Source organism: Lithobates pipiens, unplaced genomic scaffold (assembly GCF_037356315.1).
Source record: "Lithobates pipiens isolate NorthernLeopardFrog02 unplaced genomic scaffold, aLitPip1_a1.2 Scaffold_13, whole genome shotgun sequence".
Taxonomy (NCBI): Eukaryota; Metazoa; Chordata; class Amphibia; order Anura; family Ranidae; genus Lithobates; species Lithobates pipiens.
In genome coordinates, this window is record NW_027507718.1 from 342,063,050 (window position 1) to 342,075,809 (window position 12,760).

The 12,760-nt window shown below is 43.1% G+C and overlaps 1 protein-coding gene across 6 annotated transcripts in view; it reads right to left on the reverse strand.

The window, feature by feature from the left end:
• Window positions 1-12,760, reverse strand: part of FBXW7 (F-box and WD repeat domain containing 7) — a 341,368-nt gene that overhangs the window by 53,222 nt on the left and 275,386 nt on the right. For 3 of the 6 annotated variants that reach the window (XM_077477035.1, XM_077477036.1, XM_077477039.1), the window contains one exon: window positions 9,834-9,916. The exons of 1 other annotated variant lie outside the window; for it this stretch is intronic. In XM_077477035.1, coding sequence (XP_077333161.1) covers window positions 9,834-9,916 — 83 coding nt within the window. Of the gene's footprint in view, window positions 1-9,833; window positions 9,917-11,611; window positions 12,034-12,058; window positions 12,464-12,760 lie in introns of those variants that run through there. 2 more of the 6 variants (XM_077477041.1, XM_077477040.1) reach the window with 2 other exon arrangements.

The window sequence follows — 12,760 nt, forward strand, 5'->3', positions numbered from 1 at the left end:
TAGCCCCCCCTGTGGCGAGGAAAGACAAAACGGCCGGTATACAGGAGGCGTCCGGCCAGCCGACTGTAATAGACTATAATAGCTGACTTCACCTGGTATATGGGAGCAGAGGCAGCGGTATATAGGTTACCCTATTCTGCCTTGTTCTGTTTGCTGTATGCTTTTCTTTTGCAGTTGTGAAGGATCTAGGGGCTACAGCTTTCATTGAAGAAAGGAATTGTAAGGGTATATATGTGTATACTGCTATCTATCAGTTTGTATTCCTCTGGATGACAAGACTCCTCACACAACCTGTTTGATATCCCAGTGACACTCTTTAAACGGTTCGCCTCCCTAATGGTATACTCGTCCGAATGACCTACAAAGAAAGTAACGGACGATACAGTTAAGAAAAAAAAAAGGGAAGGGAAAAAAAAAAAAAAAAAATCAGGTTATATCCTGGTAGTAAGCGCCAGCAAGCAGCAGCCTGTAAGAATATTTTTTATTCTCTCCCTTCCTTCCTTTTTCCCTCTACACAGCATGGAACTATAGGAATGCCTGAAGGTTCTTATACTAAGGTCTCTTTTTTTTTTTTTTTTTGGCTTTACCTTGGGTACTTGCTGTATATAGCATCAGTGTCTCTGGCTTCCCCCTTTTTTTTTTTTTTTTTTTATAATTTTTTTTTTTTTTTTTTTTTGTCCTTGCTTCCCCCCTCCCTCCATATACAAGTCAAAATGTCAAGGCGTCGAGGTGAGGAACAGCCCCACCAGGAGGGTACGGGAACACAACATCTCCGCTCGTCCAAAGAAAAGGAAAAAAGTAATCAGGCAGCAATGTCAGCCGCAGCAAAATTAGAGCGGTTTGTGCATACCCCGGCCCAAACGCCAACTAAGGGGGGACAGATGGTACAAAGTAAAACCCAGCATGGGGGCCCCGCTGATAGAAAAAGCCAAGGCCATCCGGTTCCCGTGGCTACGCCAGTATCGGAGTGTAAGAGTAAAAGTAACAAGAGCCAGGGGGGTATCGAAGGGGATCTGGAGCCAGTTGTGAGTGAAAATCCACTAGTGGAGGAGGCCCCAACACTGAAGGATGTCCTATTAGCGGTAAACGCATGTAAACTGTCATTGGGAGATCTGGCAGTTCAGTTAACGGGAATGAAGGAGGAAATATTACTAGTTCGTCAAGACATTCAAAAAGTAGTTGAAAGAACAACGGTGTTGGAAACGAGAATAAGTCAATTGGAAGATGACTTATATCCAACCCAGGCGGAGGTTAAGAATATGAAAAAGCAATTGGACAGCTATGCTATTAAAATGGATGAATTAGAAAATAGATCCCGTAGGGATAATATCAGGATGCTGGGGCTACCTGAGAAAAGCGAAGGCCCTGACGCTATAAAATTTTTGGAGTCTTGGTTTGTAGATATGTTCGGAAAGGAAAGTTTCTCACCTTTTTTCTCGATAGAACGAGCCCATCGGTTTCCCTTTAGAGCCCCGCTCCCCGGAGGGCGTCCCAGACCCATGCTGCTGAAGCTCTTTAATTACAAGGACAAGGTGACATTAATGCGCAAGGCGAGGGAGTTGGGAGACATCTCCTTTAAAGGTTCAAAGATTTCACTCTATCCAGATTACTCTCCCGAACTGCAGAGACGTAGAGCGGAATTTCGGACAATTAAAGCCACCCTGCAGTCATATAAAGTACCGTATGCTCTTTTATACCCAGCAAGACTGCGGGTGACGACCCCGGATGGGGTACAGATTTTTGACTCTGCAGATGGGGCATCACACTGGTTGGAAGCTAATAGGGCATCCTTACAGAATATCCAGGGGGAAAGGGAGGGTAGATAGCAAGGGAGGGGGGTGGTTATAAAGCTGATTGACAAATACTTAGTTGGATTTGGAAGTTAAGTGATGGTAGGATGGGGGGGGGAGATAACGGGGCGGTGATTGTGAGTGTGGGTAATAGGTGGGTTATGGATGTTTCGGTCACGTTAAACTCCCGTGGGGAGCACCTTGATAGGTGGAGGGAAGGGAGGGAGGGGGTGGTATTAAAAGGGAGGGTAGGGTGGGTTGTGGGACGAGGGGAGTATGGGGGGGTTGGTGCGGGTGGGAGGGGAAAAGTGTTTAAAAAAAGAAATCACGTGAAGGGAAATTTAGAATATAGCACGATAAAAGCACAAGAGAACAGGATAAATAATTCTAAGTATTATTATAAGGTATCACATATAAGGGTTAAATTTAATCTTAAGCCACCAATACACAAAGTATGGAAAAGTCAATGGAGGATGAAATTAGGGATGGAGCACTTTTTGAATATTGGTACTCTGGTAGGCTCTATATATTACAAGCATTATCTATATCTGCATTATTTGGCTGCGCGGTGTTATCCACTTGTTAGCCTGTTTATCTTACTGCTTGATCGCGCAGATGACACAGGCTAAAATTCTTAATATTGGGTCCTGGAATGTGAGGGGCTTGGGCACCTCGGTTAAAAAGGCATCAGTTTTTGCTATGTTGGAGAGATTGGACGTTGGTCTGGCCTGCTTGCAGGAGACTCACTTAACCAATATGTCTAAACTCCAACTAAATAATAGGAAATATCAACAGCAGTACCACTCAGTTTACTCCTCCTATTCTAGGGGGGTGAGTGTAATAATAAAAGAGGGGGTGAGTTTCTCCTGCAGACAGGTCAGTATAGACGAGTCGGGTCGATATGTTTTTTTGTATGGTAAACTAGAGGGTAGCTATTGCATTCTGGCAAATATATATATACCCCCACCGTTTAAAATGGAAGTCGTATATAAATTGATGGAATTTATTGGGGATAAAGAAGGTATCCCGATTATAGCGTTGGGAGACTTCAATGAAGTTCTTGACGTAAATGTTGATAGGTTCCCCCACAAGGTGCGCCCCCGGGATGTGGGAGAAACCAGGTTGAGCTGCTTTCTGAAGGAAATAGGGCTAATGGATCTGTGGAGAGAGCGATACCCGAGAGTCAAACAATTCTCATGCCTGTCAGGATCTTATGGTACCCTTTCTAGGATAGACATGGCTATAGGAAATGCAGAAATGGCACGAAATATAAGAGACATAGAATATATGCCTAGAGGGATCTCAGACCATTCTCTGGTAAGGGTAGCTTTAAATACAGGGGGGAAAAAAATTCAAGTGGGCTGGAAGATCAGTCCATTTTGGCTGGAACTCATGAAGGATGAAGGGGAGGTTAAACTAAGACTACGAGAGTTTATAAGTCTTAATGCAGGCACCGCACCAACTAGCGTAATCTGGGATACCTTAAAGGCCTTTCTTAGGGGTATTCTGATCCAGCAGGTAGCAAGAATGAAGCGAAAATCTAGGTTGTGGGAGGAGAGCATTAGGAAGGAACTATTAGAGGCAGAAAATGACTATGTAAATGATCCAACCCCAGTGAAACAAAAAATATGGTTAAATAAACAACAAGGTTATAAAACAGCAATTATAAAAAAAGAAGAAAGTAAACGAATATTCTTAAAACAGCGTTACTTTGGAGAAGGAGAGGGAGTGGGTAGATTGCTAGCACAGCTGGTTAAAACAAATTCCCCCCCCTCAGTCATTTCCAGTATTAGAACCTCAAACGGGGTATCACATTGTAGGGGAGAGGAGATAATAGAAACCTTTGGAAACTTTTATAGGGAGCTGTACCGGTCACAAGGAATTGGGGAGGAAGGGGAGATGGATAGATTCCTGGAAGGCCTAGAAATGGCGACTCTCACTCGGGAGGAAAGGGAAGCATTAGACGCACCGATAACCATAAATGAATTACAACAGGCAGTGGCTGGGATGCCTAATCAAAAGGCCCCAGGCCCGGATGGGCTCCCGGTAGAAATATATAAATACTATGGAGAACTGCTGATCCCAGAGTTGTTTAAGACACTGACGGATATAGTGGAGGGGGGACAACTACCTGTATCAATGACTGAGGCAACGATTATAGTGATCCCCAAAGCGGATAAGGATCCGCTGGAAGTGGCCTCATATAGGCCAATCTCGTTATTGAATTCGGATGAAAAAATCTTAGCCAAGGTACTTGCAAACAGGTTGAATCAAGTCATTGCTAAGTTAGTACACCCAGACCAAACGGGATTCATCTTGGGAAGATCCACCAGTATGAATATTAGGAGGACTTTTTTAAATATGCAGATCCCCTCAGAGAACATGGGGGCGAGGGCTATAATGTCTTTGGATGTAACAAAGGCGTTTGATAGTCTAGAGTGGAAGTATCTTTGGCGGGTGTTGGAGAAAATAGGAATGGGTCCCTCCTTTATTGGCTGGGTCAAAAGGATGTATAATGCTCCTAGTGCCAGGGTAAGGGTTAATGGTAGATATTCTGAAAAGATTGAAATGAGCAGAGGGACAAGGCAAGGTTGCCCTTTGTCTCCTCTGCTCTTTGCGCTGGCCATAGAGCCATTAGCAATAGCGGTTAGGGTCAATCCGGGGATTAAGGGATTTCAAAGAAGGGGAGAGAGACAGGAAAAGATTGCATTATACGCGGACGATGTTTTACTTTTTTTGGGGGACACTGGTCCATCCCTGGAGCAGGCAGTTACCCTAGTAGAAGGTTTTGGAAAATTTTCAGGGCTGGCTATAAATTGGGGAAAGTCCGAGCTGCTCCGAGTCGACTCCCCGGATGCTGCGGCTGCGCTGGGGGGGCTACAGGTGAGGGTGGTAGATGCTATGAAGTATCTTGGTATATATTTGACAGTGAACCCCGATCAGTATATTAATAAAAACTTAATACCACTTTTGAATAAATTTAAGCGTAAGTGCGACGTCTGGAGTAAACTGCCGTTATCAGTAATGGGGCGTTGCAGCCTGATTAAGATGATTTGGATGCCACAGCTGCTATATGTTTTACATAACGCACCGGTATGGATATGTAAAAAATGGTTTAAAAAATTGGAGACCCTTTTCCGGGAGCTTATTTGGAGGAAAGGCACGGCCCGGATACGACTCCAGACGCTGCAGCTACCAATAGATAGAGGAGGCCTGGCGGTGCCACACCCTAGGAATTACTACCTGGCGGCGCAGCTGCAGCATTTGGCGGGTTGCGACTCGGAGCAGGGAAGAAATTTAAAAGGAGAGATTAGAATGATAGGAGCACCACATGAATTTATCGCAGAGGCCCTGGAGGCAGACTCCTTTCAGCATAATAACTCGGTAACCAAAATGTTAGGTAAGATATGGAAAGTGGTGAAATTAAAAATGGGTTATACAGGACTCCCAGAATTTACACCTCTCTGGGATAATAAAAACTTACCGGAACTATCTATAATAAATAAGGTTAAAACATGGGAACGGAATGGCATAACTAAGTTGATCCAACTTTATGACGGCGGGGCCTTAAGGACATTTTCGGATCTAAAAAAGATCTATAATATACCACAACAATCATTTTTTAGTTACCTACAGGTGAGACATGCTCTAGCAGCACAGTTCGGGGTAAATACGCCACAGTGGGATAAAACACCTTTACTCTCGAACCTACTTACAATAGATAGGGTAAGTGGGTGTATTTCAGGAATATATAAGCAGCTAGGTATGAACCCCAACCAGGAAATTGATCATCCGAATTTGAAGAGGAAGTGGGAAGAGGATATAGGGGAAATATCAGATATGCAGTGGAGGAGAATAATGGAGCTGGGACCGGTGACGTCAGTCTCCCCCTCACAAAAGATCTCACAGCTGATGCTGATACACAGGGCTTACTATACGCCTAAGAGATTATGCTTGTTTGGTAGGAGAATAGACGACAGGTGCCCTAGATGCCGGGGACAGGGAGATCTTTTGCATATGGTATGGCGCTGTCCGAAGTTATTTCGGTATTGGAGAGACGTGGTGGAGAGTATTAATAAGATCTTTAAGTTAGAACTGGTAATGGACCCGACCCTGTGTGTGCTGGGCTGTAGACAGGAGCAGAGAGAACGAAAAAATACTACGGTGGCAGTGGTTCGCTGTTTATATCAAGCGCGTAGACTGATTGCGCAAAGATGGCAAGCGGAGAGAGCCCCTTTGGCGGGAGAGTGGGCCCAAAGTATTAATGAACTAATATGGAAAGAGAAGACCCTTTATGTAAAGAGAGGGAACCTTAGAGAGTGGAAAGAAATTTGGATGCCATGGATAAATGAGTTGGGATACCCTATAGATTAGAAGGAATGAGTAGAGGGAGATGTAGGTGCTATGGTGACGGCGCATTGATGTTCTTGTGCCTCTGTGCGTGAAGGGGGAAGGGGGTGGTGGGAGGAGGGGAGCGAGGGGGTGGGGGTAGGGAGGGTAGGGGAGAGATGGGAAAAAGGATAAATAATAAAATTAGGCTGTTATGGTGTAGCTGTATTTTAGGAAGACTTTTAATTTTTGATGGAAAATTTAATAAAGAATAGTAAAAATAATAATTTATAAGCCACGATGATGAGAAATCATGCTGGGACATAAATGAGCTTCAAGGTGATTGAGCCTCTAGCAGATGATTTCTGAAGTGGGAAAAGAAAAAAAAAAAAAAAAAAAAAAGATGTCGGATGATTAACCTATCACTACGTTTTTGGACTGTGGGAATAAAGTGGAGCACGAGAACAAACCGGTAATGTAGGTTTACCATGATCATCTCCCTTTACCATAAGCATTTTTAAACAATAACTATAATCACAGTTTAACCAGTTAAGGACCAGCTGCCGCAGTTGTACTGCGGCAGGTTGACTCTCCTGGGGAAATGGCCGTCATTGTTGACGCCATTGGCCGCTTTAAGACCACTAGGGGGCGCTCCCGCAGCGTGATGCCGGAGCCAGTGCACATGGCCACAACGTCCGCCGACCACCCACGATTGCTCCTGAGAGAAACAGAACTGATATCTGCCAATGTAAACAGACAGATCTCCGTTCTGTCATAGGAGGAAACACAGATCTGCTGTTCCTAGTGATTAGGAACAGTGATCTGTCTCCTCCTCCAGTCACTAAACTGCCCCACAGTTAGAAACACCTCCCTAGGGAACACTTAACCCCTTGATCGCCCTAGGGTTAACCCCTTCCCTCCCAGTGACATTTATACAGTAATCGGTGGCTATTTTTAGCTCTGATCGCTGTATAAATATCAATGGTCCCAAAAAAGTGTCAAAAGTATCCAATCTGTCCGCCGCAATGTCGCAGTCCTACTAAAAATTGCTGATCACCTCCATTAGTAGTAAAAAGAAAAAAAAAAGAAAAAAAAAAAAGCCATAAACCTATCCCCTATTTTGTAGATGCTAGAACTTTTATGCAAACCAATATATGCTTATTGCAATTTTTTTACCAAAAATATGTAGAATACATAACGGCCTAAAATGAAGAAATTTGTTGTTTTACATTTTGTGAGGGGGATATTTAGTATAGCAAAAATAAATTAAAAAAAATTTCATACTTGCCGCTTTTTTTTGTTTATAGCGCAGGAAAAAATAAATAAATAAATAAATAAAGCAGAGGTGATCAAATACTACCAAAAGAAAGCTCTATTTGTGGGGATAAAAAGGACGTTGATTTTCGTTTGGGTAAAATGTCGCGCAACCACGCAATTGTCAGATTGTCAGTTAAAGCAACGCAGTGCCGTTTTGCAAAAAATGGCCTGGTCATTAAGATGGCAAATCCTTCCAGTCCTTAAGTGGTTAAATGATAGAAATGTGTTTTACAATTTTTTTTAGAGGTCTACAAATGTATGCTTTCCTGACAAATGTCCTCCTCACAGCATAATTTGGAAATCTGCATTAACCTTGTCTAATACACACACACACACACACACACACTTTATTTACTTGCAGACTGAGAAAAGCTGTCTTGATAGAGGCAGTTTAAATTGTCACTCAAACTCAGGGCACTGGGTGAGGATGTCACGCTTCTCAAGCATGTAATCAATTTCCCAAGCATGTACATTTATAGTGAACATTCCCAACGGGCATGTACTCAACTCCTCACTAATTCAACACTTTGCCCTATGCTATTCACAGCAGGTTGTCAGATACACTGCAACACTGGAAAGGGTTAAAAGCAAAGCCAATTCAACTGATGACTGGCATTTTGCCTCTTGCTTCCAAGTTTATTTCTGCAATCCATTTCATCATCGATTTCACACACAGCGGATGCGCAACATTAGATTTATATGTAAACATACAAAGTGCGTTTGCACAAACTGAATTCAGCATTTAGGAGAGGGTGCCGTGTGTGATCAAATGAAGAGATGTGATCACCGCTTACTGTCTTCATATCTTGATGCATTTGCAATTGCCACCTTTTAATTTTGCAGGTGATTAGCACCACTGGAATCCTCTGAGGGTAGGAAATCCTAAATGACACATTTATATACTGAGCTCCCACTGCAAAAATGTGTTTGCATCTAGGTAAAGTTTAAGAGAGAGTTTAAGAGAGAGTTTAAGAGAGGTACACTCTGGGGTTAAGATTTCTATAAGGCTTCTGGCTTCAAAGCTTTAATGAATTATACTATACTGATTGCTCCTCTGGAAAATCAACTGGCAAAAGTGTTGCAAGACATAAATAAGGCGTTGAAACTGCAGGTGACATAGTATTGGATAAAAAGAGGGAGGGGGGGGGGGGGGGGGGTTGGGGGAGAAAAAAAAAAGCAAACACTAAAAAAGCTATATGAACAAATTTGCCATTTATCTGATACAATGATGAGAATTTACTAAGACGAGAGCAGACAGAATATAGAACAGTAATGCATGGCAACCAATCTGCTTCTAACTTTCATTTTCAAAGCTGATCCGAACAAACAGACTAGAAGCCGATTGGTTCCTTTGCACAGCTGCTCCAGTTTTAATAAATCCCCCCCCCCCCATGTATATTTGTGAAGGACTGAGCTGACCAACACTGAAAACGCAGGAGCCACTTGCACAGTTAAACCAGCATCTTGTGGGTTAAGTGAAATAATCTGTATTGGTTCTTGTCACTGCAGGGAACTGTAAGGCCATGCAAATTTCAGAGTGAAATGATTAAGTGTGACTGTAGAGGACAACTGTGCGAAGTGGCAGTGACAGTGGGAAGCGGGCAGAGGGAAAAAAAAAAGCATCAAACAATAGCTCAGTCTTCTTTCAGCTGTAGGTGCAGCTTTGGACTCTTGAATGCAAATAAGCACCTTGATTTTTCAAGTCACATGGAATTTATTGTTGAGGCTGCACATCAATGACTTGGCTAGTAAATCTTTAGGACAGAAAAGTGAAGAACCTGCCAAATATGAAGTGTTGGGGAGACGAAGGCACCTGCAGTAATGTAACTATACAAGCCCTTATTTAGCACTAGCTTGACTGTCACTGGTCAAATCTCTGCATGCAGCATGATCTTCTCAAAGAAATCCACCCACTGCAGGCAATTTCCAATTAATGTAGTCACTAGCTAAACGTCATGTAGATCGCTGGAAAGGTTTTACAAGGAGTTGCATTTTCTGCATGGTTGAAATGGAAAAACACAGAGGAAAAGTAGTGCCATTCTAATTGCAGTGACCTGGTATGATAAACAGTACTGACAAAGAACAACAGCATATCAGAATTTAGCTTAGTTTTCAAATACAAGAGCTTCTAAAAGTAACAATGAACAGTGTTTTTTTTTTTTTCTCAAACAACTTTGCTTACATCTTGTAAACTTGGGATTTTTTTAATTTTTTTTTTTTTTTTTTTTTTTTTAACAGAGCCACCAATTAATCTGCTATTATTCACAAGTAGAATCTACCCTCTGGAGCAGTAATGAAAGCAAAGCTGTGTTCAAATTAGAGAAGAAGCTGAGCAGCTGGTGAGGCAGGATGTACACTCCAGTCAGGACCAAAGCCGCTATTATTCAACTGAATTACCTTGTGTACTCTGAGCCTTTGCAGGGTTTCTTCCCCAAAGAGAAAGAGCGGACCTCGGATCCATGGTCCAACTTTCTCTTCATCTGAAAATAAAAAGATAAAAAAAAAAAAAAAAGGCATAAAACTGTGTCCAACAACCATGAAAGAAAGGTAAATGCACTGGGGACAGGCTGAGCGTATTCAAATATTAATTGCATTTTATTATCACAAAGAAAAACACTTTCCCACATATCATTAGATCACTGGTGTAGATTATATAAAAATACCATATTGTGTATTTATTAAACAATTAAACATTGAAATGTTTATAACACAGTATGAAACGGAAAGCTCCAGCATTAAATGCAGCAATTTGTGTACAGCTTTGTATACAATAAACCATCATGTATCATAATAAAGATACAACAAAACTACAAAGTATCATTTGTAGAGGCTCACCCAACTATTACATTTGTTCCTATATGCAGTGTACTGTCTACTTCAGGCAGTCCTATAGCTGTAATAGCCACATTCAGAATACCTGTTGCATGTTTTTAAACCACAATAGGCAAAACAGGGTTTATATACTTAAAATTCCAGGCTAATTTCTACTTTAAACATAAAGATTCAGATGTATGGCAGTGGTCTACTGAGATATCTAAGGGTTAATTTTTTTTAAAGCAATTTAGAATTTGCATATCAAATAATTTTTGAATGAAAAAAAAAATAAAATAATGGTGTGCCCTCCTTTTATATGGATATGACCTGCCATACTGTGGGAAGAGCGACTGCTGCGAGGACTCATGTTTAACTGCGCTTTGCCACCATGAGGTCCTTCTTCCAGAGATGAAAGTCTTGTTTTACAATGATGCATCCTCATCACTCATTTTACATCAACAAGTGTCAGAAATTAGCTGGTGACTTCTTGAACAAGTACCACCACTGGGATCAGACAGGTTCCCACCACAAAGGTCTGCAAAAGTAATTACTGTTCCAAGTCATTAAATCAGGGATGTGCTCAGGACGACCCCAGGGACTAAGATGATAGAGCAGGATTCCCACACGATATAGCGTTTGGTTTTACGACACAGAAGCACATCTGCTTCAAATATTACGTGAGAAACTCAAAGAATTTACAGTTGCAAAATAATCAAAGCGGCAAAAGACTAACAATCAGGTGCTATATATGTTCATAACACGGGACTTACTAACCTACATGGTGATGTTAAAATATACATAAAGTGATGACGCACAGCACAGCCGTAGCTATCGTACTGCAGTATATTTTACTTTAGAGCATTAAAAATTAAATCAACTGAGCAGTAATCAAAGCTTTACTTTAGGTATACTTCTGAATACAGATGGACTTGTCCTGTAAAGTTACTATACAGAATCCACCACATTGGCAGACACTGAAAAACTGATCAAAATTAGCATTCAGCACCACACTCTCCTGCCGGTTAACCTTGTCGGGAAGGGGTAACTAAAACCTGTGGACTGAAACTTCTCCAGCCATAGATCCATCTCACTCCTGGAAAAGCCATATGCCAGTCTAGTGCCAAACAAAGGCGCTGCCCATGCAGAGAAAAAAAAACACAGACCCTTCAGCATCCTAGGGTCATTATGTACACATACAAAGAGCAGATCTCACCCTTCTCTACCCAAAAGAAGATGATTTACTTCTCAACAACTTGTCCTTCTCCATCACCCCTTCCTAGTCATGAGAAGCAGCAGCACAATAAAGAGTGGCTTGACAGATGCAGGCAATGCGTTATTTTAACCTTGCCAGGAAATCTTACCAGACTTGTCGGCAAATAGCTGGAGAAACGCTCCCATCCTGGAAGTTTACAATACTGCAAAGCTGCAGAAGGCATTTTTTATTAAGGCACGCTTCCCCGAATTGTGATCATCTATTCAGATCCTGGCCAGCATGAGTCCTTGGCACGTAGAAGCAGGATGGTACCTCCACACCCCGGGCAGCGATCGGACAAGTGGGATGCAGATGAAGGTGACCAGACGATGAGAGCACACCAGAGAGGAGCCAGCTTCCAGGGGAAATCTCATGCCAATGGATGTGTTCTGATCTGCATTGGGAATGCCATCTGCAGAACCAGGAGGGGAGGATGCTGGGTCTGTCTAATCAAACACCATCTCATCACCTTATTCTGCATCCCCATTACCTCTCCCCCTTCATCACATCCAATGCAGACTTTCTCCTGTACTCAGCACATCCAGGCAGCACTTACTTTATAAAAGATCATTTTTAAAGTGCCGTAGAACCCCATGATTCCGGGAGGTGGGTGAGTGTCGGTGTATTCCCTGATCAGCGGCTGCGTGTGATCAATCGTTGTGCACAGAAGATCCCGTGTCCAGGTAGGTCAGGCACACAGTCTGATGTGGACATGCTCGGACACGTTACCAGAATTACAGAGCAGGCGGCTGGCAGCTCCAACTCCACGCAGCAGCAGCAGCAGCGATCACACTGGCAGAGTCAGGAGCCCCGCTGAGAGCAACTCCAGAGACTGAGCACGGGGGAGGGCGGAGCACGAGGAGGGGGTGGGGGCAGTACACCGAGGAACCCCGCACTACCTCCGATACACTGATCTCTTCCAACACTACACAGCGGGGATCACAACTCCCCCTCCTACAACGAGCCGCAATGGTGCAGTCTGAGCTCCAGCTACACAGCCCACACATCAATTATATGGAGATTCGGGGAGGAGGGAGGAACGGGGGAGGGCTGAGGACACACACAGCCTGACATCGGCCTGGGGCTACCCAACATCACCCTCCTCCTACACTGACAGCACAGCGTGCACTCCGATCTCTGTCCGCATCATCCGCAACGCCCAGACACTCCAACACCTGAGCCTTGTCATCAGAGAGAGACACCTTCCCGATCACCTCCTTCATTGTACACATCTCATCATCTGTCACACTGCCCCCCC